The following is a 27,999-nucleotide window of genomic DNA, read 5'->3' on the forward strand; positions in this document are numbered from 1 at the left end:
AATCTTATGGGAGTTGGGAGTTCTATGTAAGAGACGTAAGTGTTACATAGGCTTGAAAAATATTGCTACTTTTGTACAATTGTGTGGAAAACAATCATCCCTAACAATTTTCCGGGGCTGGGTAAGACACGAAAAGTACGAATAAGTCGAAGCTAAAAGCCACAGGTCAGTTGAAGCGATTAAACAAGTAGAAGGAACACCTCCAGATCCTCCATCTCTAAATCCTTCTGCAGTTTCGGATAGATCTGTAGAAACAACTATTAAATATTATTTTTTACATAAAAAGTAAGTAATTTCCCATTAAATAGACTGAACTTGATAATATGCAACCAGATTTCTGGAAGAGAAAAGGATTGAATGATACCTTCCTTCAATCTTATGATGCAATATACTTTCAAAACCCCAATTGAGATATGGATTGAAGGTTGTATTTTCACATTCCCAATGTAGGTATGACTCTATCCCAGTGCTTTTCAACCTTTTTGCTGGAGCGGAACCCCAAGGAAACATTCCACTGGCTCGAGGAACCCCTGTGCAATAATTTAATAGTCTTATTCACACATATCTGCACAGGAGAATTAAAAATTACTGCCGATTTTAGCAGTTTTGTAACTTCTTGCGGAACCCTGGTTGAAAACCACTGCTCTATCCAATACATCAGAAGTAACAAAAACTTTTTTTAGTATTTGTGTTTCAAAGTAATAAGTTTCGAATAAGTTCGTACGCCGTAGAGAGAAAATGAATCTGATGTTTCAATGATAGACTCTTTGTCCAAAAACAAATTTGCCTTCAGACGAAAAGTTCCTTGAAACTGCAGGTCTCTCTAAAACATAGGAACTTATTAAAACAAATCAGCCTCGCAGTATATTTTTGCCAACAGAGACAACCTGCCAGTTTCCTCGAACACTGATAATTTGTATTTCTTTCATATCCAATGACAAGCATGAAGAGTTCTGAATCCAATTGATTACACAATTGTATACTAAGGTATAAAGCAGAAATTATAATTTTCCTATTTCGATTGAAGTATTTGGCCTGTGCCTCATTTCTGAGAGAGAAGGCATAAACAATTGGATGGGAAAAGAAAGGCTCAAAAAGACATCAGGAGAGAGTGTGCATGTTTGCTTCATTTGGCGCATGCAACTTTACCAATCGCAATTTGCCACCACTTCTCGATGTTGTCGAGTGAGCACTGGAATTTATTTCCACGGGGAACAGACATACTACGTACCGTTTGTGTATCCGGAATTAACAACTTTTTGTGGTAGGTTAATTGACTTTCTTTATCAATATGTTAAGAATATCAATCCTTCAATGAACTATTTACCATTTCTGTGAATTTAATACATTTCACTGTTTTGTTTTGTTTTCCTTTGAGAATATTTTACATCTTTTTTTTACTTAAAAACTCACGATATCGCATTGAATATGGCATTATTCAGGTTTCTCATGGTTAATTTGAACCGAACGCCATTGCAAGTTTTCAGGACAGTAAATCGCTATTATTCTAGGAAATATACCTTATGGCATTCTGTTGTACCTTGCTTTACAAAAGTGAAATCCGTTTATCTTCACCCGTGCCGTTTTGTCGGTTATTCTTCTCTTGCAATTGGATGCGTTGCATTTTGCGCGGGTAATCTTTCGAATGGCAACGAGGGACTATTAAATTCCATAAAGATATTTGACACCTCAGGAATTGAAGCAGCAATAAAATCTGGTGTGGATGTTAACCAAAGACACGTTCTTGGGTGGACACCACTTCAGTTAGCTGTTATTAACCGAAATTCAGCTGCAATTTCGATGCTTCTGAAGGCTGGTGCCGATGTACAGCTGGGAGATGAATATAGTAACTCTTTGAAGATTGCCCGAGAAAAAAGAATGAATTCACTCCAAGTTCTTTTAACGAGAGAAGAAGAATTCTTTGATCGACTTAGCAACCGTGCGAATTTCAAAGGTTGTACAGCCCTTCATTATGCTGTGCTTATTGATGATTTAAATATTGTGGCACAGTTGTTAAATGCTGGGGCTAATCCTTCAGCTGAAAACGAACTGGGTCACAAACCATATGATTACGCTCGAACACAGAATATGAAAAAAACTTTAATTGACAGTGAGAAAAAATTCAAAGAAATGCAAGCAAAGAAAGAGCTGGAAGGTAGACGCAAATATCCTCTTGAACAAAGACTTAAAGAACATATCATTGGACAAGAAGGCGCTATCAATAATGTTGCTGCTGCTATTCGGAGAAAAGAGAATGGGTGGTATGACGAAGACCATCCACTGGTATTTCTTTTTCTTGGTTCATCTGGTATAGGTAAGACGGAACTTGCTAAACAAGTGGCGAAATACCTCCATAAGGATGTTAAAAAAGGTTTTGTCCGCATTGATATGTCCGAGTATCAAGAAAAACATGAAGTCGCAAAATTTATAGGTTCACCTCCTGGTTATGTTGGTCATGAAGAAGGTGGTCAGTTGACTAAGAAATTGACAGATTATCCGAATGCTGTGGTTTTGTTTGATGAAGTGGACAAAGCTCATCCAGATATACTTACCATTATGTTACAATTATTTGACGAAGGTCGATTGACTGACGGCAAAGGCAAAACAATTGAATGCAAAGATGCTCTGTTTATCATGACATCTAATTTAGCTAATGATGAAATAGCAAACCATGCCATTCAGTTACGCGAAGAAGCTGCAGAAGTGTCAAAACTGAAGCATTCTGACTCTTTAGAAGATATAAAAGTATCAGATGTTGTTATTTCAAAAAAATTCAAAGATCACGTTGTACAGCCAATTCTCAAACATCATTTTAGAAGAGATGAATTTTTAGGTAGGATAAATGAAATTGTTTACTTTTTGCCATTTTCTCCTGCAGAACTCAGCAAACTAGTTGTTAAAGAACTGAAATTTTGGGCTGATCGTGCAAAATCAAAGCATTGTATTGAGCTTACTTGGGATCATTTAGTGGTTGATATACTGACTAGTGGCTACAACGTTAACTATGGAGCTAGATCTATCAAGCATGAAGTTGAAAGACTTGTTGTATCTCAGCTAGCCCTAGCACATGAACGGGAGCTCATCAATAAAGGTTGTACAATTAGACTGTGTGTTACTAATGTTGATGATTTACTTAAAACAGAAGATGGAAAAGAGAAAGCTTCAACTGAAAAAACAATAAAAATACAAATTTTGGATAAGGGAAAGTCAAATAAGTATATAGACTTAAAGTTTGGCAATGAAAACAATCCATTTAATTTATTACCTGGAGATAATTGAAGCGCTTGTATGTTTTCCTAGCATCTTAGAATTAATTATATATTTTGTTTGCATTCATATCAAGAACAGAAATAATTAACAGAATATTTTTTGAAACTGATAAATGTAATAAACAATATTTGCTGCAAAACAGCTACATCATTTTTGTTTGTCATTTTATCAGCAGATTTAGGCCAACCATTCCAACTCTAGATTTTATTGGTTTATTTGAAACCTATTGTGAATAAAATTGAATTCTATATATATACACATACATACACGTTATGATTGTCTATTCTCTTCAAAATTTTTTTGTACTTAAACTAAGTTCATATTCTTTCTCTTTGATTAAAACGTTTTTTGCAAATAGTACTTCAATGAAAAATTGTTTCAAGTATATATATATATATATATATATATATATACACACACACACATATACATACATACACACACACACACATGTGCATGAGCACACATACACACACAAATTTTCATTAGCTTCTTTTTTTTTCTGTCTTTCAAATCCTAAATAGTTGTCTCTTTTCTTTTCTCAAAATACTTTGATGATATCCTACACCAATAAGAAAACAAAAGGACAAATCAGAATAAGTCTGTTAAGGTTTATAGGAAAGAGAGAAAAGTTACTTATTTGTCTTAAACTGGAAGAGTCCAACATAAGAATCTGTATGTGCATGTCCGTATGTAATTTGTTGGTTATATGTTGAGGTATGTGCTTGCCCTTTACAAGTATGAATTTAATACATCAGCATCTGATACTTTGTTAATTACTGAAATATGAAAACTTAGCATCTAATTCATTTATGAAGATTTTTGTTTTTTTTTAAACTTTCTTCCTTCCTTCTCAATTTTTCATTTCTCTTAAATCTCCCTTTCTTTATTATTTGTACTTGTGGTTAAGCTACAGGACTGCCATTGCTTATGTTGTTACTTCCTGATCTGCCACAAGCATTTATTTGTTACACACCTCTGCGAGATTTTTTTTTTTTTTTCTCATAAGAGAGTCCCAACCAAGAAAGAAGCCACTTAGTGTAAGAGACTATGAAGAGAAACTAAGATGAAAGAAATGAGTTTACTTTAGACTTGAAGTAGTTCATGCCATAAGGAGGGAAACATTGAGATGGAAGAGAGTTCTAAAGTCTGGCAGTATGAGGGGGGGAAAAGCTATGACAATAGAAAGAATTCTTTATTGGTGGAAACACAACTGCATTTTGATGAAGACTCTGTGAGTTTTGGGTCAGGCAAGATGGCACAAAGTGATCTGGAACTAAGAGAGGAAGTTCATCAGAGGTCTTCCTGTAGCAATAATGATAGAACAAAACTAAGACTGGTGATGTCATATTGATGTGACAAGGGTTGCAGAATCGAACCCATTCAAGGAGATCCAAGTGTCAAGATGGTGCACCTGCCCAAATATGATAACAATATTCCATACAAGGATGAATTGATGACTTGTAAAGATGTGCCTCTTGCTTCAGACTATGTTGATAGTTCCTTCTAGGAAATCTTTTTAAAATTTTGCGTTTCCCCTGCTTATCACTTTAATTTAAACTGAACACTTTCAAATTCCGATTGATGAAAAGATGAGGAGTTTAATTTGATTTGTCTATTTTTATTACTTGATTCATAATTCAGGCTCTCAGCATTACATAAAAGTTTATTTTCCTTTACATGTGTCAGCTGAACAGGCATAAATATAACATTTTTCCATATGCACTAATTCTGCTGCATTTTATATGTGATCCCCAACTGAATGACCTCACACTCTCTCCAAATAAGCAAGTTTCTACCTGATCACTCAACCTGCTAGAAATCTTCCTTTCACACCAACTTCAATGTCTTATAAAAGGACCGATTAGATAATGCTATCTTTGACATAGGAACTGGGATATGATCATGGTTGGAATGTCTTTCATCATATGTGTGCTCTAACATGTCTCCTAGGGCTAAATAACAACATATTTTACCTACCCATATGTCATATCCCCAGAACCTGCCATATGTATGTATGAGTGAAATATAAAAAGTACCCACTACACTCTGTAAAGTGGTTGGTGTCGGAAAGGGCATCCAGCCATAGAAACCATGCCAAATCAGATTGAAACCTGTTGTAGCTTACCAGTTTTCAGTCAAACCATCCGACCCCTGCCAGTATGGAAAACAGACATTAAATTGTGATGATGATGAAATACTGGGGTTAATATGATCAGCTAAAACCCTGGAAGCAGAGCCGTAGTAAGATGGCTGACACCAATAAAGAAATAAAAAAAATATTCATGCAATTGCTTTTTTGGTACCCATCCACTAATATCTTTGATAACCAGTCAATTTCTCTGCTCAAATGACCAAGGCTGGTTTTGAACTTAGGATGTGAGTAAATGCTGTAAACAACTCAAACAATTCTGTCATCACTAATTAATAATGATAATTTATTACAATTGATATGTTTAATGTATTATAATTTAATTTTTACTTATGTATTTTTCTCTCTTTGAATATGCTGTAGAATATTTATTTTTAGATTTTTTTTTTTTTTCCGAGACATCTGGAGCAAATATCTTTTATAAATGAATGTCCTTCCTATCACTTCCTCATTCAGCCATACGAATGAAGGTCACCTGCTTTCTAGTAAGTGAAGCAAATGAAGTTATGTCCCCTTCATAACAAGCAAAAATGAAAGCTACAGTACAGTTCGAACTTAGTCAAACAGTTTCGGTCTTTTGTCCCTGATTTTATTTTATCTTGTGTAGATTTTAAAAATTTTTTATTATAATATATTTATAGATGTAACTTTGCCAAAACTGCACCCCAAATAATAGGTTTCCTTTTCATAGATATTTCTATCTTAATTAGTTGCTGACCTACAGTACTCAAATAAGACACACACCCTTATTACTAGAGTACTTGCTTAAGGTGGTGACATGGCAAAGCTGTTAGCACACCAGACAAATGTTTAGTGGCATTTCTTCTGCCTCTTTATATTCTCACCTGGTTCAAATTTCACTGAGATCAACTTTGCCTTTCATCTATTCAGGGTCGATAAAATAAATAACAGTTGAGTACTGTAATTAATGTAATTGATGGCTTTGTGCCAAAATTAGAATTATTAGTACTGCTTGCATAGGTGGAGGAGTGCTTCTGTTCCACACCAGAACATCATATTCTACATCTAAATGAAGGCCATTTAATTGTAATTGCTAAAGATTCAATTACCAACAAGTTCACTGGCACATACACATTGTTTCTACTCTTTGTCTCTTCTGATCTTGCTAAATATATTTGTTTGCTACAACCCTTTTTCCAGGCTTACTTAATACATCTTCTACTCTCTTCTCTCTATTCCAGTTTCCATAGCCAACAATTCTTTTCTGCTACAAAGATTAACTTCGTTTACTAATAAAATGCTTGACATATACAGACTAATTATTAATGTTGACCAGAATCCTTATAAAACATAACTCTCTCTCTCACCTATACATATATGTATATAATCATTATCATCATCGTTTAACATCCGTTTTCCATGCTGGCAGGTTCCAGTCTGATTTGGCTTGGTTTCTACAGCTGGATGCCCTTCCTAATGCCAACCACTTTACAGGGTTCAGTGGATGCTTTTTATGTGGCACACACAAACAGAGCTGGAAATTCTCACCTGCAAATTCCTACCTGTCAACATAACAGGTGTTGAAACTGAACACAGATTTCATCAATATTATCAATGACAGCTGATGAAGGAACCTCTACATGGTTACTCCATTTGCTGAAAATATCAGCTAAATTTCCTTCAAATCAGACCCTATTATCTTAAATAAGAAAAGGACTACATTGGATAATGCAGTCCAACATGACCCTAAATCAACAGAATAGTCATGGCTGGAATGCCTTTGATCTTAAGTCCTCTGTCAGGGTTCACCAAAATCTAAATACCTTTCCTTAGTACTGTCCTGCTTTTCAAGTAACTCGGTTCACTTAGCTATAAATAAACATCAAAGGATAAGAACAACTTGCTGTAAGCAGTAGCAGCACCGTTTGCTTCACAATTGATTTTGTTTGTTTGTAGTATTGAGTTTAATGCTATTCCATTGATCGGATCAACTGGAATCCTCATCATCATAACCAGCGGAGTAGCAGTTCTATCTGGAGAATAACTACCAAGTATTTGGGTGATAGGATATATATATTCATTAACCATTTAATAGTATGGAAATTGACGAAAGTACTTAATTACTGAATCCATATTGGACAAGAAGGGAAACAAACAGCAAATTGTTGGGGGTACTTTTACATACAATTTCAATCACTAAACTTTTTGAAAGAAGGGCTATTCATGAGCATTGAAAGTGTATAAAGAAACAAATAAAATAAATATCTTATATTGTTCATTTCATCCTCTATTTTCCTTTTTGTCCAAATTATTCTTTAATCTTTATTTAAAGTTATGTCGTCATCATCATCATTTAACATCCATTTTCCATGCTGGCATAGGTTGGATGGTTTGACTGAGGTCTGGAGAGCCAGTGGCTGCACCAGGCTCCAATCTGATCTGGCAATGTTTCTGTAGCTGGATGCCCTTCCTAATGCCAACCACTCCAAGAGTGTAGTGGGTGCTTTTTACGTGCCACCAGCACAGGAACCAGTCAGGCAGTCCTGGCATCGATCATGTTCAGGTAATGCCTTTTACATGCCACCGGCACAGGAGCCAGTCAGCAGGTACTAGCATCAGTCACATTTAGATGGAGCTTTTTACATGCCACCGGTAGAGGAGCCAGTCACGGAACACTGGTATCGACCATGTTCGGATGATGCATTTTACGTGCCACCAGAACAGGAGCCAGTCATGGGACACTGGCCACAGCTGCAATTTTGGTTTTACTTGACTCAACAGGTCTTCTCAAGCATATCCTATCACTGTCTCAGGTAATTATTTAAATTGCACAAAGCCATCAATGTTGTTTGTAAATGTCTTTATATATAACATTAGAATATAAGAAATACTTATATCAACATAGTCTACAAACTTATCTCCCCAAAATACAAAGGTTGAATGTTCTAAATAGTAATCAAATAATATCAAGAGGAATTAAACCCTAGTTAAAAATATGCTGACCAACTAACCTTTCCATCCACTTACACTCTTTTGTGAACCCTTCAAAAACAAGCTATCCGAATTTCTCTCTAGTTACACATCTACTGACAAATTAACCTTTTCACTTACATTCTTTTGAGAACTAGAGCAACCCAACTGTCTGAAAGTGACACACCTAAAGAGACACACCTGATTACAAAGTTTTACATCCATGACTGAATCCTGAACAATAGCACAACTCTAACTTTAAATAATAAAAATCTTCTACATATTTCCATCAGAACCTACAACCTAATTACCATTCAACATAGCCCCACCTATGCAAAAAAAGGAAGAAAAAAGAGGCAAACTTACCAGATCCCTAAATGAACTCAAATACACCACAGTTCAATGAAAGCTAGCAAGCCAAAACTTTGAAGTCACTATCACTGCTCTACTTGTAGAACTATAATAAATATGTGTTTGTGTGTGTTCACACAGACATCTGTTTTTCACACTGATTTTCCTCTAAACTTGGATATGTTATTGACACAACGATTCAGTCATAATAATCTCCAATTGTCTTCAAATGTCAATTCTGAATGAAACCAAGGGTCGATTCAGGAAGTATTATTTATGATCCTGGGTCTGGCCTCAAAATACAAGTGTTGCCATTTTAAGATACTTCAGAATTTTGTCTGAAGATTGTCTAAATATTTTTTTTTTATTATGTCTATTCTGTGCCTTAGACATCACCATGGAAATCATCTCAAAATATTAGCATTAGCATAGATCCAGCATGCCTGAAGAATATGGCAACAAAATGCTTAAGTTCCTTAAAATGTCAACATTTGTCCTTTGCAACAAATTTTGACATTTTAGAACATCAGAGGCCCAGTTGTTAAAATAAAGCTTCTAATTTCAATCTTCGGCCTAATTAAACAATATCACCTGAAGTTGATTGCTGATTGTACCAACCAAAACACCCAAAGAAAAAAAATTTTTTTTTTTTTTTAATGTCTGATTTTTACAGCCATAATGCTGGTGCTGCATGAAAATCACTTAGTACACCCTGTAAATGATTTGTGTTAGAAGGGCATCCAGCCATAGAGACCATGCCAGAACTGACAGTATAGCTTGTTACACTCCTTTAGCTTGCTGGTTCCTATCAAACTGTCCAGCCCATTCCAGCATGGAAAACAGACTTCAGATGGTGATCATGATAATGATGGTTTTTACCAAAGACTTATTTGTCTTAAATATCTGCTGTAACACACTATTTCATTTTATAGGAACAAAGATAGCAAAATTTTTTAATGCTATCTATTGGTTTGAGAATGGAAGATGGATGGCTCATATGGTTTGGAATTTGGTCCCACTGTGTGACACCTTAGGAAAGTCTTTCCTTTTATAACTTCAGCCCAACTAGTGCCTTGAGAGTGAATTTGATAAACAGAACCTGTGTGGAAGCCTGTCATATATGTATGTTTGTGTTTATCCCTCTTCCACCACTTGACAAATGGTGTTGGTTTGTTTACATCCCCAGAACCTATCAGTTTGGCAAAAAGATCAATAGAACAAGTGCCAGACTTTAAAAATAAGTACTAGGGTTGATTTGTTCAATTAAACATTTCAAGGCTACTGTCCAATGACTGAAACAAGAAGAATATTGGGTACATTTTATTGTGGTACTGTGTTTGAGAGATATATGCATACACACATACTCAGTTTCTTTTCCCATGCTGGAACAGATCCATCGAAATATGTTGGTGTAGGAAATCATCATCATCATCATTTAACGCCAGCTTTCCATGCTAGCATGGGTTGGACAGTTCAACTGGGGTCTGGGAAGCCAGGAGGCTGCACCAGGCCCAGTCTGATCTGGCAGTGTTTCTACAGCTGGATGCCCTTCCTAATGCCAACCACTCCGTGAGTGTAGTGGGTGCTTTTTACGTGCCACCAGCACGGTACCAGGCGAGGCTGGCAACAGCCACGATCGGCTGGTGCTTTTTACATGCCACCGGCACAGAGGCCAGTCATGGCGGCACTAACAACAATATATTAATTTTAATAGTCCTCTTATTTTATATGTACTACAACAAATCCAGACCTAGTGGTGCTATAATTTCAAAGTAGATAAACAGCAATGCATGAATTATACATTGCAACATGGATAAAAGCAAGGTTTACATATGTTGTCTAAGGTAATTACAATGAATATGGAGAATGTCTTGTAAATACACTCAGTAAAATATTTATAATCCAGTGAAGCAAACCCAGGATTTACCCATCAGATAAAATGCATTATGATTGCTTACTTGAAGTAATCCTAGTTGCTCCTTACAGCTCAATGCAGTTAACCATAACCTGGATTATAACTGAGTGCTTGCACAGTACCCACCTGGATACTTTAACCCTATCCATTATGTATAAAATATGTAATTGTAAGATCCAAGGATCTATGTGATGGAAGTTAGTAAGCCTTGAGCAGTTCATGATTGGTATAAAAAAACAACTTTCAGGAACAATAATAGTTTATTGGTATAGAAGTTTGTAGGCTGTTCCCATATCGAAGTTTGATAAACTGAATAAGGTTTTATAGTTTATTGTTAGCAACTAGTGATGTTATGAATGTGAATAAACATCCAAATTGAAGGAATGGAACAGGTAGGAGTGGCTGTGTGGTAAGTAGCTTGCTTACCAACCACATGGTTCCGGGCTCAGTCCCGCTGCGTAGCACCTTGGGCAAGTGTCTTCTACTATTGCCTCAGGCCGACCAAAGCCTTGTGAGTGGATTTGGTAGACGGAAACTGAAAGAAGCCCGTCATATATATGTATATATATGTTTGTGTTTGTCCCCCCAACATCACTTGACAACTGATGCTGGTGTGTTTACATCCCTGTAACTTAGCTGTTCGGCAAAAGAGACCAATAGAATAAGTACTAGGCTGACAGAGAATAAGTCCTGGTGTCGATTTGCTTGACTAAAGACGGTGCTCCAGCATGGCCACAGTCAAATGACTGAAACAAGTAAAAGAGTAGGTAAAATCCAGGCTACATATGTTTCCTGGATAGCAGATCTTCAGCAGTAATAATTACTCAACAATCCCAAGTTAACTCACTGAAGATATAATTTAAAATTTAAATTAAATCTTTATTGAGTTAACTTGGGATTCCTTAGCAACAATGTATCCTAAATTTAACTAAGGTGTCTTTAGCCTGATGAGTAGTTAGTGGAGTACCCTACATCGAGTAATTATTACTTCTGAAGATCTGCTAGCTAGGAATCATACGTAGCCTGGATTTTACCTACTCCATTCCTTTAATTTGGCTATATATATAAAACAATTGCAGCATGAAAGGTGTTTATAAGCCATTTAAGAAACACAAAAAAACCGTTAGATTCACTTCAACATTTAAATTTAATTTGTCAAAATATTTTCGTCGCTTTGAGATAGTGACCTGTTCACTGACAAAATTCTGTGCAGCATGGAATTTTGTCAGTGATCAGGTCGCTGTCTCAAAATGACGAAAATATTTTGACAAATTAAATTTAAATGTTAAAGTGAATCTAATGGTTTTGTGTGTTTCTTAAATAGCTTATAAACACCTTCCACGCTGCAATTGTTTGTGTTCCAGCACACGATCTCAGATCAGATCACTTACTATATATATATATAAAATGTTGTGAAAATAGCATTAATTATACATGTGTTCTTGAATTAAAGTTTCTTTTGAGTGCTCTACTTTGTGGGTGATGAGCCAATAATGTTGCTAAAGTTAACCAGAAAAGAAAATAACATGAGAAGTGATGGAAAATGAGTTATGGCAAATTGATTTCTTGTTTAGTTTAAATGTTTTGTTGTTTAAGACTAGTTAAAATAACATTTCCATACAAAAAGAGATTCTTCTGGTTCCTGTAGTACAATTGTTTGCCAAGGAAAAGAGAATAAAGCAGTTTGTGTTTATATGGCTACTAGAATGCTGGTCACTGATTAGTTCAGAAAAACTAATGGAAAATGAATGGTTAATGACTAAAATCATATAATTACATGCGGGCCACTATATCAACATTATAGTGAAATATTATGGCAATGATGAATATTTCAAAAATCTCCTGTTCTTGAAAGGAACATAATCATCACACCTCACTATTTTTCTTTCACTACAAGTCTAAAACCAGGTCTACATATAAAAGAAAATACATTGTTTTGACCAATACGCCAGATTTCAATTCTTGGCTAAACACATTTTTTCTTCCCTCCTGTCACTTAATGCCTTTGATAAAAGTATGTACATTACATTCTCTAAAAAGATTCATGCTTCATGTCTATTTAACATATGATAAATTTAAAAATGTGTTAGCAAATGGTAATAAAAAATTATCTCATCTCCTCGTAGTATGTGTCTAAACCAAACATTTATCTCTATTTGCATTAGTCTTCATGCTTAATTAAGAAATTTATTGTTGATATTAATTTCATTATTGCTGTGATTATTATTATCATTATTATCATCACTATCATTATTTCTTTTTCATCTCTTATCCTGAAATGAATAGAACATCATTTGTCAAATGGTAAGAGAAAATTTCATTTAATTTTGTTCAAAATGTATTATAATGTTTCAGAGTTTTATAATTTTGTTTTTTTCCTACAATTATCTGAATTGTAGTTATGCCAAAAAAACTGAACACTTACATTACTTCCCTAAACAAATTGCCTTATAACATACTTCAGCTATTTTATTTCATATTTTATTACAATCTGTGAACATTATAGGCTGCAGGTTTCCAGTAGGACAATCACCAGTTCATTACAATTCTGAACGCAAGTGTGATGAGGTAGTATCTAACCTAGTGCAGATTAAATATCTCAGGACTTCATAAAACACTGCTTCTTTCTTATCTTACCAATGTTTATAAGCTGCCGGACGAGATAGTGAAGATGCCAATGACCGGTCGGTTCAAAGTCTCTCTTGACCAGAAATGGCCTGAGCTCTTTGTATGACCATCCTCCCTGTACATAACTCCCTTTCCCCTACATGGCCTTGCTTTTGCATTTTGAGCCAATAAAAGTTAAATTAAATTAAAAATTTAAAAATTTCTTTCACTTATATACAACCACAAAAGAAATCATCATCATCATTTAACGTCCGTTTTCCATGCTAGCATGGGTTGGACGATTTGACTGAGTTCTGGCGAACCAGACTCCAATCTGATCTGGCAGAGTTTCTACAGCTGGATACCCTTCCTAACGCCAACCACTTCGAGAGTGTAGTGAGTGCTTTTACGTGCCACTGGCACGAGGGCCAGCTTGGTGGTACTGGCAATGGCAATGCCCAAATGGTGCTTTTTACATGCCATCCGCATATATAACCTATTGTTAACAAATTTCACTCACAACATATTGACCAACTTGATTTTATGATCAAAAAAACACTGAAGGAACCACAGAAGGTGATTGAACCTGGAACCATGTGGTTGCAAAATGAACTTAACCAAACAGCCATGCTTGCATAATAATAATGATAATCACATACTTTTATTTTTACAATAAATATTATTGTATACTATACACTTTCAGAATCAATGTTTGGCTGTAGTAACTACAGCAACAGGCAACTACTATCCTCTTCCACCCATTATGGATATCATAATTAGTTGAGGTCCCATGGTCAGGTGATAAACACTGGCCATTGGTGGAAATTGAATTCAGGATACAAAGATCTGGAACTGATATCACAAGGCATCTTGTTTGATACTCTAAAAATTCTTCGAATCTACTTGTTCTGGACTGGTCTGGTCTTTAATTTATTGATCCTGAAAAGAGGGAAGGTAAAGTTTGTCTTGGAAGGATTTGAACTGGTGCAAATATTACAAGGCATTCTATCTTATGCTCTCTAACAACTCTGCCACCATAGTTTATTATTAAATAATATACTGTATATGTTTACACTGCAGTTGAATAGTGTGTCAGTGACCAGGTTGTAGATGTTGAACATCTTTTGGTGGTGATTTTTAAAGGATAATTTACTAAAGAAAATACTACATATGGTATTTATGAAGAGTTTTCTCTCTTTTATCTTTCATACTTGTCACTTTTAATAATTTTCTTCATCCTAGTTTTCTTTCTTCTTTTTAATTTCTGCTTGTTTATGTTTACTAAAACTAATATTTACAAGATTTCTTACAAGAGCACTGTTTGTGACATCTTTTAATAAAACATTAATGACTTAAGCATTCTGAAATAATTACAAGCAGGCATCATGTTGAGTCAGTGAGAGTCTATGACTGCTCTTCATTAATTATGCATCTTGGGAAGGCCAATTTGCACAGTTTAGTGTTAATTGACTGAACCTTAGAATATGGCTGGTATAAAAAGTAATGTCAACCATTTATCGTAATAGTTATTAAGCAAAAATAGCATTAGACATTTAGTCTGTTGCTCTGTCATCTTTATATATAAAAGAGAGGTTGTGTGCTGTCTGTCTCCTACGATTTAGATTCCTAACTACCCCCACATTTTGCGGTGCAGTTTAACCAAAACCGGGTATCTTATAGTCGTGATTCATATCGCGCCCTTCTGGGTATTAGCGTGAGTCTACGATTTAAAAAAAAATTTACCATCAATTTTCCCCATTTTTAATGCATTTTTGGCATATATAAGGGAAGTAACTCTCTAAAAATTTATTATTAAATCTCAGAACGTAAAAAGCTACAGTAACACCCCCCTCCCTTTTGTGGTTAGCCATATTGAGATGGCTATTATACTTTACATCTCTAAAAATGCTTATATAGTTATTTCCCTTACAAACCCGAGCAACGCCGGGCGATACTGCTAGTTTCTTCTAAATCTCTTCTCTTTTCATAACACTCTTTATTAAAAGTTATTCTTTCATATCCATTACTCATATTGATGGGGTTTTTTTTTCTTTCTACTAACATGAAAAAAGGAAAAAAACTCTTATTTAATGTTGTCATTTTATAATTTGTTTTACATATGTGACATTTTAGAAATGCTAGTTTCTTTGTTCTTCCATTTGTTGTTCATTGCCCTCTCTCTCTCTCTCTCTCTCTCTCTCTCTCTCTCTCTCACTATATATATATATATATATATATATATATATATATATATATATATATATGTATGTATGTATGTATGTGTATATATATATATATATATATATACTTTATTTAAAAGCAGCAGAAATGTAACAAAAGCTGTTACTCAAAGTAACAGCTTTTGTTATATTTCTGCTGCTTTTAAATAAAGAATATTACTCTACCTCTGGTATTTGAGTACTCTTTTTTCCACCTTGTTTCACATTTATGTGCTTACTCCGGTATATATATAGATAGATAGATAGATAGAGAATTGTGATTGTTTATCATTTTCTTCATCTGCTCCATTTTATTAGTATCAGCTCACTCAGAAATCCATTTTCTTTGTTGCCTAGTTTTACCTGCTAATGAATTATGTTATCATTATCGGTAACATTCAGGGACCCTTGCATACCATTAATAAATGGTCAAATGTTGCATAGAAGTGTAACATGTACAGACATTTTAGCATTTTAACTCTTGATTCAAGCTAATTATTCTTTGTCAAATTGCTTTCTAGTTTCTTTTTTCTTAAACTATTCTGGGTCTAACTATGTTTTCTAAGTAGCAGAACATAAGTACTACTTCCAGTGATCCATCTGAACAATCTATGATTGTTTGGGGTCACTCTCAGTTGGAGATCCCAGTGTCAATTTTGAGTCCTACCTCCAATGAACACATTGAATTAGAACTCGTACTTGATTCAGTATTACTCTATGTAGAGTTATCTAAAACCTGAACAAGGAATGACTCAGGATATAGAACAATAAATTGCAAAAAAAATGTCCATGGTTTTTGTGGATTTTAAGTTGATTGACTTAAGGCAACTGGATGTCACATGGTTCAGTTTATAGAAATGGTGCAGATTCAAACTCAATACTCTGCTCAGTAAAAGAAGTGAAACATGAAGATTACAGTGGGATCTGTGTGACTGGCAGGAATTCAAAGCACGGATGGATTACCCAAATAGCTCATTGGAAGTAATGCCTAAGTTCTGCTCTCTGTGGAACATAATTAATTTCATAATGGTTCTACTGAAAAGATATTAGCTAAAGTAAGAATAGCATTGGGGAAGATTTTTATGAGTTGATGGCAATTAAGTAACAGGCTAAGTATAACTCTTAGATGTACAGTGTCAGAAAGAAAGAGTTAAATTCAGATTATGCAACAGAAGCAGCTCTGTGACGAAAACATTATGTATGTATGTTGTTTAAATGCCAGAAACTGCAGTTTTTTATTGGGGAAAAAATTACTTTCAAGATGTATCATCATCATCGTTTAACGTCCGTTTTCCATGCTAGCATGGGTTGGACGGTTCGACCAAGGTCTGGTAAGCCAGAAGGCTGCACCAGGCCCCAGTCTGATCTGGCAGTGTTTCTACAGCTAGATGCCCTTCCTAATGCCAACCACTCCGTGAGTGTAGTGGGTGCTTTTTACGTGCCAGGGGAGGCTGGCAATGGCCACAATCGGTTGGTGGTTTTTATGTGCCACAGGCACGGAAGCCAGTCATGGTGGTGCTGGCATCAACCACCTACGGCCAGTATCATGTTAAATATATATATATATATATATACTTCAGAGGCGATTTCTTTCATCTAGCTCTAAAGCTGATTTTGTTGGGTATTTTTTAACACTATATATCTTTAAAGCAGTTTTTTCCCCAGATGAAAAACCACAGCTTCTGGCATGTAAGCAACTCACACGTGTTAAGTAAATTGTATGGATAATGGATTGTTAAAGCAATTGAATATCAGGAATATTAGCTGATGTACGAACAATCACAGATGCACTTGAATGGACATTTAATACAAATTAATGATGTTTAAAAATAGGTGTTGTGTGTTGACTTGGAGAAGGAAGACCAAATAAAAAGTTGAAGGTGATGATACTCTAATTGAGAACATTGGTCTTCAAGGAAAAGAGATAAAGTACTTTACAAATATATTAATCCCATGTTAGGTTCATCATCATCATTTAACATCCGTTTTTCATGCTAGCATGCGTTGGGCGGTTCAACCAGGGTCTGGTAAGCCATGGAGGCTGCACCAGGCTCTAGTCTGATTTGGCAGTGTTTCTACAGCTGGATGCCCTTCCTAATGCCAACCACTCCGAGCGTGTAGTGGGTGTTGTTAAATGATAATGATGCTATGCAAATGATACATAGTAAATGAGATAAAGACTGACATTAATAGCTGTATACTGTTGTACTTAAGGAATATGGAAGTGAATGTAATCAAATTGTAAGAATTGTCTTTAAGAATAAGTTGACAGTAATGAAACTTGTCTCCTAGATATGAATGGAGTATTATTGGGAATTGACTTCCCTTATAGCATGTGCATTTGACTTTGCTGTAAATTATATTGAAACTTGTGCAACATCATCTTCATCATCATCGTTTATCATCCACCTTCCATGCTGGCATGGGTTGGACGGTTCAACTGGGGGTCTGGGCGGCTAGAAGGCTGCACCAGGCCCAGTCTGATCCGGCAGTGTTTCTACAGCTGGATGCCCTTCCTAACGCCAACCACTCCGTAAGTGTAGTGGGTGCTTTTTACGTGCCACCGGAACAGGTGCCAGACGAGGCTGGCAAACGGCCACGATCAGATGGTGCCTTTTACGTGCCACCGGCACGGAGGCCAGACAAGGCTGGCAACGGCCACGATCAGATGGTGCTTTTTACGTACCTCTGGCACAGAGGCCAGTCGAGGCGGCGCTGGCAACGGCTACGTTCGGATGGTTCTCTTATATGCCACTGGCATTGGTATCACAGCTACAATTTCCATTGATGTTGATCGATGGAGAAACATTAAATTGAGAAAGCATTTTTCTCTCTTATTAGTCCTAGGGTTTTTTTTTCAGATCCTCTTTAAATGTGTGATCGACAGCTAAGTAAGGTTAATATGATTATTGTTTCATTTTATAAATTTGAAAAGATATAAGGCAGAGGCTTACAGTGGATGCAATAGTAAGGAGGACACAGTTGAGTGACAGGAGAAAGGAAAGCAATTATGGTGGTGTGTTTATGTGTAATCAGACCATTGTACTGAAAATAGAAAAGACAGGGAAGTCAGAGTTTGACTGTGCACAAAAAGGTTGGAAGATGGAAATGTTTCTCGTGCGTTTTACTTTTTCTGCAGTAAAGAATTGTCCATAATAGGCGCAGGAGTGGCTGTGTGGTAAGTAGCTTGCTAACCAACCACATGGTTTGAGGTTCAGTCCCACTGCGTGGCATCTTGGGCAAGTGTCTTCTGCTATAGCCCCGGGCCGACCAATGCCTTGTGAGTGGATTTGGTAGATGGAAACTGAAAGAAGCCTGTCGTATATATGTGTATGTGTTTGTCCCCCTAGCATTGCTTGACAACCGATGCTGGTGTGTTTACGTCCCCGTCACTTAGTGGTTCAGCAAAAAGAGACCGATAGAATAAGTACTGGGCTTACAAAGAATAAGTCCCTGGGTCGATTTGCTCGACTAAAGGTGGTGCTCCAGCATGGCTGCAGTCAAATGACTGAAACAAGTAAAAGAGTAAAGAGTAATGTACATGTGTACATTGATTGCACCAACTTAGATGTGTGAGCAGTAATCTAATGGAACTGTTCCCCATTATGATAGAAAGATGTATGATGAAGAGCTAGAGCAACATAAACTATTTCATTGAAAGGTGTTCTTTCAATATGACAGGCTATAGCAGAGTGACTATTACAGTTGTGAATGCCATTAAACATGCATATTAGGTCCTGTTACCGTGATACTGTTACAGCTGTGCTGAGGTTCTGTTACAGCTATATCTACAGGGTTATTAGAAATATAACTATTATTTTGTTACAGGTGTGAATCTAGTACTTTTACAGTTAAGACCTATAATATTATTGCAACAATATTTGTAGTACTGTGGTGGCTTTTACAGCTTCTCTCATATCATTGTAGCTGTGACTGTATCTATACTAATCTTGATAGAACTGTAAGAATTTGATCTTAATGGCTGAATCTTCTTCAAATAATGATAAAATAAGACTCCTTTCTTTTCAGAATGTGTATGCTAACATTTTTTCCTCTGAATCAATGTCAAATTCTGAATATGTTATGGTCTTGCTTACCTTTTGGAATAAATTTCATTCAAACTTGAGGGAGAAACAGTCCAAATGTTTAAATAAGATAAAATGGGGTGAACCCGTCTTAACTGGAAAGCATGGTCTTTCTACTCTTGATCGTAAACAGCGTATTGGGAAGAATATTTTAGATTCTGAGGAAAATACTCTATCTGGAGATGAAGAAATTAAGTCTGAAGAACAAGTACCATCGAAAAAAGATGATGTTTCTGTTGCAGCCAATCCAATAAATATAAATATTTCAGAGGAACATAGTAGATGTTCAAGTCCTGATTTAAATAAATCTGTATTAAGACTTCCCAAATTGAAAATAAAGTTATCAGAAACACATAATAAGGAGCTGCATAAGAATATCGCTGATGACAAATCAGAATCTATTGAAATTAAAAGAAGTACGAGGCTGTCCGTGAAAAGATTGTGTAATAAGAAACAGGTTAACAAAGAGAATGTCAACAGTGGTGTACGTCCTAATTTACTACAGCGCAGGAAATTATTTAAAAACAATGAGGGTGTATCTGAAGCGTCACCAACTTGTTGGACTGGTGTTAAATGTCCCTTATTAAAAGATACACCGAAAACTGAACCCATGCATTCAAAGTTAGGTCAAGAGACGTTGCCCCATTTTTCTGAAAATATTAGTGATATTAATCCTTCAATGGAGAAGATGGAGTTTAAGACATCACTTCCTATTCCTGGAATACAGAAGTCACCAGTTAAGAAAAGTTCTGCTGATGAGCCATCAACATTATCACCTGTGGAATTAGTAGAATCTTCTAAGCATGAATTGCAAGAAAGTCAGAAATTAAGCAAACCTGTAGAAAAGGATGTTTCAGATGACGTAATTCCTTCAGCCTCGCCAACATTTCCATCAAAAACTCTTCCTAGTTACAAAGATAATTCAAGCATGGCTCAAACTGCTAAAGAACAAACCAGTGATATAGATTTGGGTTCTAAGAAAACGAGGAAAAGGTCAAAGACAGAATTTAAAAATTCTTCTGAGGAACCTGAAATAACAGATAAATGTGATACAAAAAACAATAATGAAGTTCTCCCTCATGTGACTGATGAAAACAACAAAGATAACGAAGTTTTAACGAACCTTCAAAAGAGAAAACGAAATATGCAAGATAGAAGCTTAAAAATCAACAAAAAGCTGAAACTTCCCCAAAAGGTAAACAAAAGTAAAATTAAATTTCTAAATATCTGAAATGAGCTGTTCTTGATCATATAAATTTTCAGACAATTAACTTCATCGTTAGAGTTAAAATCATCATCATCATCATTGTTTTAATGTCCACTTTCCCATGCTTGCATGAGTCAGACAGAATTTATTGAGGTGCATTTCTATGGCCAGATGTCCTTCCCATTACCAACCCTTACCTGTTTCCAAGGTAGTATTTTCCCATAATTAGACATTTCTTTTCCACAAAAGACTGGAATTGAACAATCTCACTTAAAATAATAATAATAAAACATTGTGTACAGTGCTCAGGTGCACTACAATTCATCTAAAGTGTATGTATAGTACATAGGGTAATGTACAAGCGTCAGGAAAAGAACAGTGCATGAGTCATGACATACACATATGTGTATGAGTATGAAAGGGGGACAATCAGGTGTAGTGTCGGCGGATTTCAGAAAGCATGAGGGCCTTAAAGGATGCAGTGCCATGGCAGTCGACAACTGACACAGGCAGTTTGTTCCATGCTTCAGCAATGCTGCTCATTTAACATTATCACATGATATCTAGGCAAAGGTATGCACATGTTCATGCGTATCATCATTTAAAGTCCATTTGCCCATGCTGGAATGGGATGGACAGTGTGACCAGAGCTGGCAAGCTGGGGAGCTGCACCAGGCTCCAGTCTGATTTGGCTTGGTTTCTACAGCTAGATGCCCTTCCTAATGTCAACCACTTTACAGAGTGTGCTGGGTGCTTTTACATGGGAACTTTATGTGGTACTGCACAAGGGCTTTTATGTGGTACTGCACTAGGGCTTTTATGTGGTACTGCACAAGGGCTTTTTACATATGGGCACTTTTACTTGATGCTGCATTTACATGACACCACCAGCAGGATCAGTCTTAACACTTTTGCTGTGGGGTACAATATACACACACAACACAGGCTTCTTTCTGTCTACTAAATCCACTCACAAGGCTTTGGTTAGCCTTAGGGTACATATAGTTGAAGACGTTGCCTAAGTTGGGGCTGAACCTGAAAACACGTGGTTTGGAAACAAGCTTCTTACCCACACAGCCATGCTTGTGCCTAAAAATATTTTAATATATGCATCTGCATTTCAGGACAGGCATTGTTGTGTGGGTAAGAAATTTGTTTCCTAACCTCTTGTTTTTGGGTTCAGTTCCACTGTGCAGAACCTTGAACAGCTGTCCTTTATTATAGCCCTTCGTTGACCAAATCCTTGTGTGTGGATTCAGTAAACAGGAACTGAAAGAAGCTCTATATATGCATGCACATGTGTGTTTGTATGTTTATTTACATTTGGGCTTCAGGTGGTAAAGTTACTGTCATTTTCCCTGTGCCTTTTGAAAAGTATGAAATAGGAGGTCTTTCACTCAAAAGAGAGGTGAGGAAGGATGTTCAACTGTAAAAAAAAAATGCTTTATAAATATGTCTGACCCATGCTAGTGATGAAAGACACACATAAAAACAAACAAAAATTACTAATGTAAAAACTGAAAATCTTTTTATCTTTAAAGATAAATTTAATAATCTGAAAAATTATCTTATTTTAGAACTTGTTCAAATTGTTGTAAATATTTTGTCTTTGGCATTTCTTGAATTTTAAAAATCTTGGGCAAAACATCTTTTTTATATGAACAGGCATAGTTATGTGGTTAAGAATCTCACTTTGCAACTACATAGTTTTGGGTTCAATCCTACTGTATGGCGCCTTCTATTATAGCTTCAGGCCAAACAATGCTTTGTGAATGAATTTGGTTGACAGAAACTATGTGGAGGCCTGTCACATATGTGTATGTTATTGTATTTGTTCCCATACTGCTCGACAACTGGTGTTGGTTTGTTTACATCCCTGTTCCTTAGCAATTCAGCAAAAGAAACTGTTGGAATAAGTGTCAGCTTTAAAACAATATAAGTACTGGGGTCAATTTGTTCAAATAAACTTGTCATGATGGGGCCCCAGCATGACCACCCTCCAATGACTGAAACAAGTAAAAGATATAAGGTGTTTGCTATTTGAAGTTTTTAAGGCATGAGTTGCGACGTCACTGGTGCCAAGCTGTATCAGCCTTTGCCTTTCCTTTGGATAACATCGGTGGCATGGAAAGGGGAGGCTGGTACGCATGGGCGACTGCTGGTCTTCCATAAACAACCTTGTGCCTCGGAGGGGAACTTTCTAGGTGCAATCCCATTGTCATTCATGACCAAGTGGGGTCTTTGCCCTGTTGAAGCATTTGGTCCAGGTCTCTGGTCTAAGAATGATATCCTCCTTCCTTCACCAATCTTGGAAGCTCTAAAGTCACTGGTGCTAACTTTCCCTTTAAGCCATGTGAAATTTTTTTTTTTAAATCAATCCTTGATTTTAAGTGGCATGATAAGTCATGTTGATGCAACACAATTTTTTCACACTTTCTCTCTTATCTATCTTGAAAATGTTAAAATTCTCCTTTTCCACATGGCTTAATACACTGACATTCTTTGAAAATTGTGTTGTTTAAATTCTGCTGAGGCAACTTTGCCTTTGTCTTTCTGAGGTTGATAAAAATAAAGTACCAGTGAAGTACTAGAATCGATGATATTGAGCAACTCCTTTCCCTTCAAAATTGTTGGTCTTGTGCCTAAATTAGAAGTTATTATTTCATTTCATTTTAAGCATGATAGTTTTCCTTTATAACTGATCTTTAAGAGGAGAGTAATCAGTTATGTTATTAAAGGAGCATTTTCGCATTATAAGCTATTGTTGATAGTGACTAACATGTGCAAGATTTGTGCATTTTTCTAATACTTTCATTAGGACACCTTTTATTATGTAAGTACTTGAACAAGAGCTAGTCAATAACAAAAACTGTTGCCTTGGTGATTATTTTTATTTACATGTTTGTTGTTTAGGCTACTTATCTATTTTATAATAGTTTGCAACTGGAATATTAAGAAATAGATGTTAATCACTGACTTAAGGCTGCAAACTGTGCATTAGCAATACATCATCTTGAAATCTAATTTTCTACTGAAGAGATGTCTTTTTTTTTTTTTAGGAAATAAATTGGTTTCTGTTTTTGTTGGAGTAGCATGATAATTGTCCCCAAACTTTAGAATTATTAGAATCATTTGCACCAGGAAAACTGACCTAAACATACAAGTAGTCTATACACTTTACTTTGTGTCAGATGTCTAAACTTTTAGAAAAATGATGTTGGTATTTTTTCTTCTGTTAGAAACCTACCGTCCAGTGTCCTCTGTGTTGTGATTGGTTCAGACCAAAAGTGATTGAGAATCATGCTGCAAATTGTGGAATGTTTACAAGGCGAGAACTTCGTACAAGTAAAGATAATTTCATCATTAAAATATCATTTTTGTATTCACCTTATAACAGAAATTCTTTCATTGAATTGACTTTACAAAAATTTCTTTATAAATATTATTAATAATAATTTGAAGAAAAAACATACACACAACCTTAGTTGTTTTAATTGTTAATAAGCTACAGTGAAAATTTGCTGATCCTGTGCACACTTACCTTAAAATTTAAAAGCTATTAATCTTTGCTGCTTTTATTACACCTAAAAGACACAGCTTCAAGGTGTATTCTATAAATTCAACTCTTTATCAGTAACACCTGTATAGCAACACTTTTAAAGCAAACAAAGTTTTCAAGACCTTTCTTCAAATACCAGTATGATGTTTTTCATAATTTATATTTATGAAAATGTTTTCAGCATCATCATCATTTAACGTCCGCTTTCCATGCTAGCATGGGTTGGACGATTTTGACTGAGGGCTGGCAACCAGATGGCTGCACCAGGCTCTAGTCTTGATCTGGCAGAGTTTCTACAGCTGGATGCCCTTCCTAATGCCAACCACTACGAGAGTGTAGTGGGTGCTTTTTACGTGCCACCTGCACGGGGGCCAGTCAGGCGGTACTGGCAATGACTTCGCTCAAATCTTTTTACACATGCCAGTAAAGCGACGTTGGTATCAATCACGCTCGAATGGTGCCCTTTTACGTGCCACGCGTACGGAAGCCAGTTGGCTGCTCTGGCAACGATCACGTTCGGATGGTGTTCTTGGCACCCTACTAGCACAGGCATAAGTGCCAGTAAGGCGACGCTGGTAACAATCATACTTGAATAGCCACTCTGTCAACAATCACACTCGTATGGTGCTCTTTGTACCCCGCTAGCACAGATGCCAGTTATCGAAATGATTTTGATTTATATTATTTGTTTTTTTTTTTTTTTGTTCTGTTATTAGAAATGTCACTAATTGCTAAAATGTGACAAAACTATTTTCTTTTCATTTCTTTTTCAGCTTCAGTTCCTCAACTTCTCTCAGAAAACAAACCAAGTACTGACATGTTAGGCTGTGATGCAAATAGCAAATTATTTGAAATTAATGAAAATTCTGCTGCTATCATATCAAATCATGCCACAAATTATGAAAGGGTTGTAGATAATTTAACTTCAAATACATTAGTCTCGGATATTAAGCAATCAGAAAATCTGCCATTTGCTAGCAAAATATTGAATGAAAGTAGAAGTGAAATAAATACATTTCCAGTGTCAGCTTTAGATAGAGATCAACTAAGTCAGGGAAATGGTAATAGCTTGAAGATAGTCCAACCTGTTTTGGATCTTCCTTTCAATTCTGAAAACACTCACAAAACTAATCAGCCTGATACACCTGACAGGTAAGTAACAGTGTTTTTTTTCTTCTTCAAATATGTAGGCTAGGCCAAAATTTATAAATACACACACACACACATATTTAAATTGACTGAGATTTCAAGTTTCACCTTAACGACATAAATTTGACTTCATTAAAAGTATAGAGTTCTACTGTCAGTAAATACGTTATTTTTGCTTTCTATAAGTTAACACTAACTACTGCGCAGGAGTGGCTGTGTGGTAAGTAGCTTGCTTATGAACCTCATGGTTCCAGGTTCAGTCCCACTGTGTGGCACCTTGGGCCAACCAAAGCCTTGTGAGTGGATGTGGTAGATGGAAACTGAAAGAAGCCTGTCATTTATATATATATATATATATATGTGTGTGTGTTTATCCCCCCAACATCGCTTGACAACCGAAGCTGGTGTGTTTACATCCCCGTAACTTAGCAGTTCGGCTAAAGAGACCGATAGAATAAGTACTGGGCTTACAAAGAATAAGTCCTGAGGTTGATTTGCTCGACTAAAAGACTGCTCCAGCATGACCACAGTCAAATGACTGAAACGAGTGAAAGAGAGGGAGTAAAGAGTATAAGTTCATTGGGACAGACTTTCTGTTTTGTAAATGTAACTCAATAAATGAATTTGTTTATATTTTAAAGTGTTACTCCTGAATTACTGGCAGAGGATTTTACTGAAATATCTCCAAATAACCCTTACAGTACAAAAGGTAACTAGAATGTCTTTTCTTTTTAAGTATATTTCACAAGTAAGCATAGGTGAACCAACCGAAGTGTACAACACAATACCTGTCAGAAAATTTGAACTTCTGACCAATTTGTTTAATAGTCCAACACTTCACTGCTGATTGTTGACTCCAGATTTGTCACCATAGCTACCATACATCAGAGTTTTCTCCCATGCTTTTTTTGAATGGTAGTCATTAACGCTAATGACATTATTTTTTCTCATTATGGGAATAATTTAGAACAATTAAAATTTCTTTTTTGCTCATGACATCGAATGTGATGGTTTGCACTTATCTGTAAAGAAACACTTCCTTAAGCCTTTCGTTACTATATTTATTTTGAGATGCTCTTTGTTTCTTTCAATTACTTTAAATATAACAAAGAATTTAGTAAAATAACTTAGTCATCATTCAGCTAGTGTTAGGAACATAAATTGTGACTAAGGTATGGTGGAAGATCTTAATTCATAACTTATGAAAACAAGACATTTGCACTCAGAGGCAGAGCCGGTTTCAGCCAGGTTAGTAACAAAAGAGTTAACAATGGTGCCACAGAGTGGCCTAGGACGTGTATTTGGTTTATCAGCACTCCTCCACTTCACCTACATCTCTGCCTTACAACCCCTCAGTTGTCACACCTCTATAATCCTTTGACTGATTTGACTGTACATTTTATGAGATTTCATATAAACTGATATTAAACTTTCTTCCATGATTCTTTTATGGAGAAAGGATTTCATCATCATTATAAATCAAATTGCACATCAAATTCTTTATAACCCGTTCTTCTAATGGAAAAATTAATTCAAGTGTTCAGAGACTATGCATATTATAATGCTAAAATTACATTTTTTCATTCAAGATGCAAACACGTTATCCACTTAGTTCCATTTTTTTAAATAGAAATTTCAAGATCTCCATAATAAAAAACATTAAAATTAGATATGTGAATTCTATATATCTTTTCTTTATTCCCAAGTTTTAAATTAAAATTTCTAATCCTGCCAAATGTTATGAAGAAATGGTTGTCTCCCTTGTAATAGCTACACCCTCAGGGGGAACTGCATGCTTTTTCTGTGTGTATATTGTATATATATTTTTTTTTTTCTTAATTATAGTTTCTGTTGAACATTGGAAAACTAACTCGGAACTGATAGACACAAAGTAAGATTTAATTTCTGATTTTCTTTGCTTTGTTTTTATATTGGTATTGCTCTGATTTATAGTTGTAGACTATTTTGGTTATTGTAATATCTTTTTTTACTTTGCAGCCTCACCATGAAACAGAAACGCTGTTACATTTGTGATGCTACCTATGGCGATGATAGTCTTTTTACAATGCACCTGAAGAGTTGTCAGGAAAAATACAGAAAACTAAAACAAAAGTTTGAACATAAATACAAAAATAAAGAAACTCATCGAATAACTCGTAGACAATCAAAAACCAGATGCCCAGTTCCTGGTTCTGATGCTGAGGTTAAATGAAAAGTATGAAGACGACAAATGATCAAGAAAGGAAAGATGTGAAAAGTTTTGTAAGAAAATGAAAGTGCCTTCATTTGATAACAGATTGTTGAAAAGACTTATTTGTTAAATTTCATGTTTGTGATTTAGTTAGCATAAAAGTGAGTAATACTGGCTAACATCTAGTGGAGAAATTTGAAATTTTTCTTAGTTTTGGAGAGTGAAGGCATGAGATCTTGCCATAAAAATTCTGTGATTATCCATTGTTTAGTTTCACCAAAAGGGACCACTTGTTATTGATTTTAATTACTTCCATTATTTTATATTTTGTGCTGATTAAAATATTTTTTCTGCTTTCTGTAT

The 27,999-nt window shown here is 35.6% G+C and overlaps 3 protein-coding genes across 5 annotated transcripts in view; 2 read left to right on the forward strand and 1 right to left on the reverse strand.

The window, feature by feature from the left end:
* Positions 1 to 1,360, reverse strand: part of LOC115223523 (WD repeat-containing protein 3) — a 43,668-nt gene extending 42,308 nt beyond the window's left edge. Inside the window, exon 1 of the mRNA XM_029794165.2 lies at positions 1,232 to 1,360. The gene's annotated coding sequence lies outside the window, so the exon portion shown is untranslated. The remainder of the gene's footprint in view (positions 1 to 1,231) is intronic.
* On the forward strand, positions 650 to 27,998 carry LOC115223539. 3 transcript variants are annotated; one of them, XM_036500516.1, is made up of 9 exons: positions 650 to 1,264; positions 12,906 to 12,923; positions 19,475 to 20,725; positions 23,977 to 24,082; positions 25,070 to 25,448; positions 26,087 to 26,154; positions 27,291 to 27,336; positions 27,444 to 27,607; positions 27,648 to 27,998. In XM_036500516.1, exons 2-9 carry the CDS (start codon positions 12,921 to 12,923, stop codon positions 27,677 to 27,679), a joined length of 2,049 nt encoding a protein of 682 aa, XP_036356409.1. In that variant the 5' UTR covers positions 650 to 1,264; positions 12,906 to 12,920; the 3' UTR covers positions 27,680 to 27,998. The 3 variants fall into 3 exon arrangements, with proteins under 3 accessions (XP_036356409.1, XP_029650036.1, XP_029650044.2); XM_029794176.2 differs by having other exon boundaries at positions 27,444 to 27,998; XM_029794184.2 differs by lacking the exons at positions 650 to 1,264; positions 12,906 to 12,923 and having other exon boundaries at positions 19,459 to 20,725; positions 27,444 to 27,998.
* Positions 1,393 to 4,595, forward strand: LOC115223555 (caseinolytic peptidase B protein homolog). Its single transcript, XM_036500522.1, has one exon. The coding sequence runs from the start codon at positions 1,429 to 1,431 to the stop codon at positions 3,277 to 3,279; it is 1,851 nt and encodes a 616-aa protein (XP_036356415.1). The 5' UTR covers positions 1,393 to 1,428; the 3' UTR covers positions 3,280 to 4,595.
* Position 27,999: the final 1 nt, after the last annotated feature.

The sequence above is a fragment of the Octopus sinensis genome, linkage group LG2 (assembly GCF_006345805.1).
Source record: "Octopus sinensis linkage group LG2, ASM634580v1, whole genome shotgun sequence".
Lineage (NCBI taxonomy): Eukaryota > Metazoa > Mollusca > Cephalopoda > Octopoda > Octopodidae > Octopus > Octopus sinensis.

What these genes read in the sequence shown, in the direction of transcription:
- LOC115223555 (XM_036500522.1), top strand. Translation starts at nt 1,429, where the DNA reads ATGGCATTATTCAGGTTTCTCATGGTTAATTTGAACCGAACGCCATTG.
- LOC115223539 (XM_029794176.2), top strand. An exon ending in AGCTGAAACTTCCCCAAAAG is followed by an intron (nt 20,726 to 23,976) that starts GTAAACAAAAGT and finishes TTCTTCTGTTAG; the next exon opens with AAACCTACCGTCCAGTGTCC. An exon ending in TCGGAACTGATAGACACAAA is followed by an intron (nt 27,337 to 27,443) that starts GTAAGATTTAAT and finishes TTTACTTTGCAG; the next exon opens with CCTCACCATGAAACAGAAAC.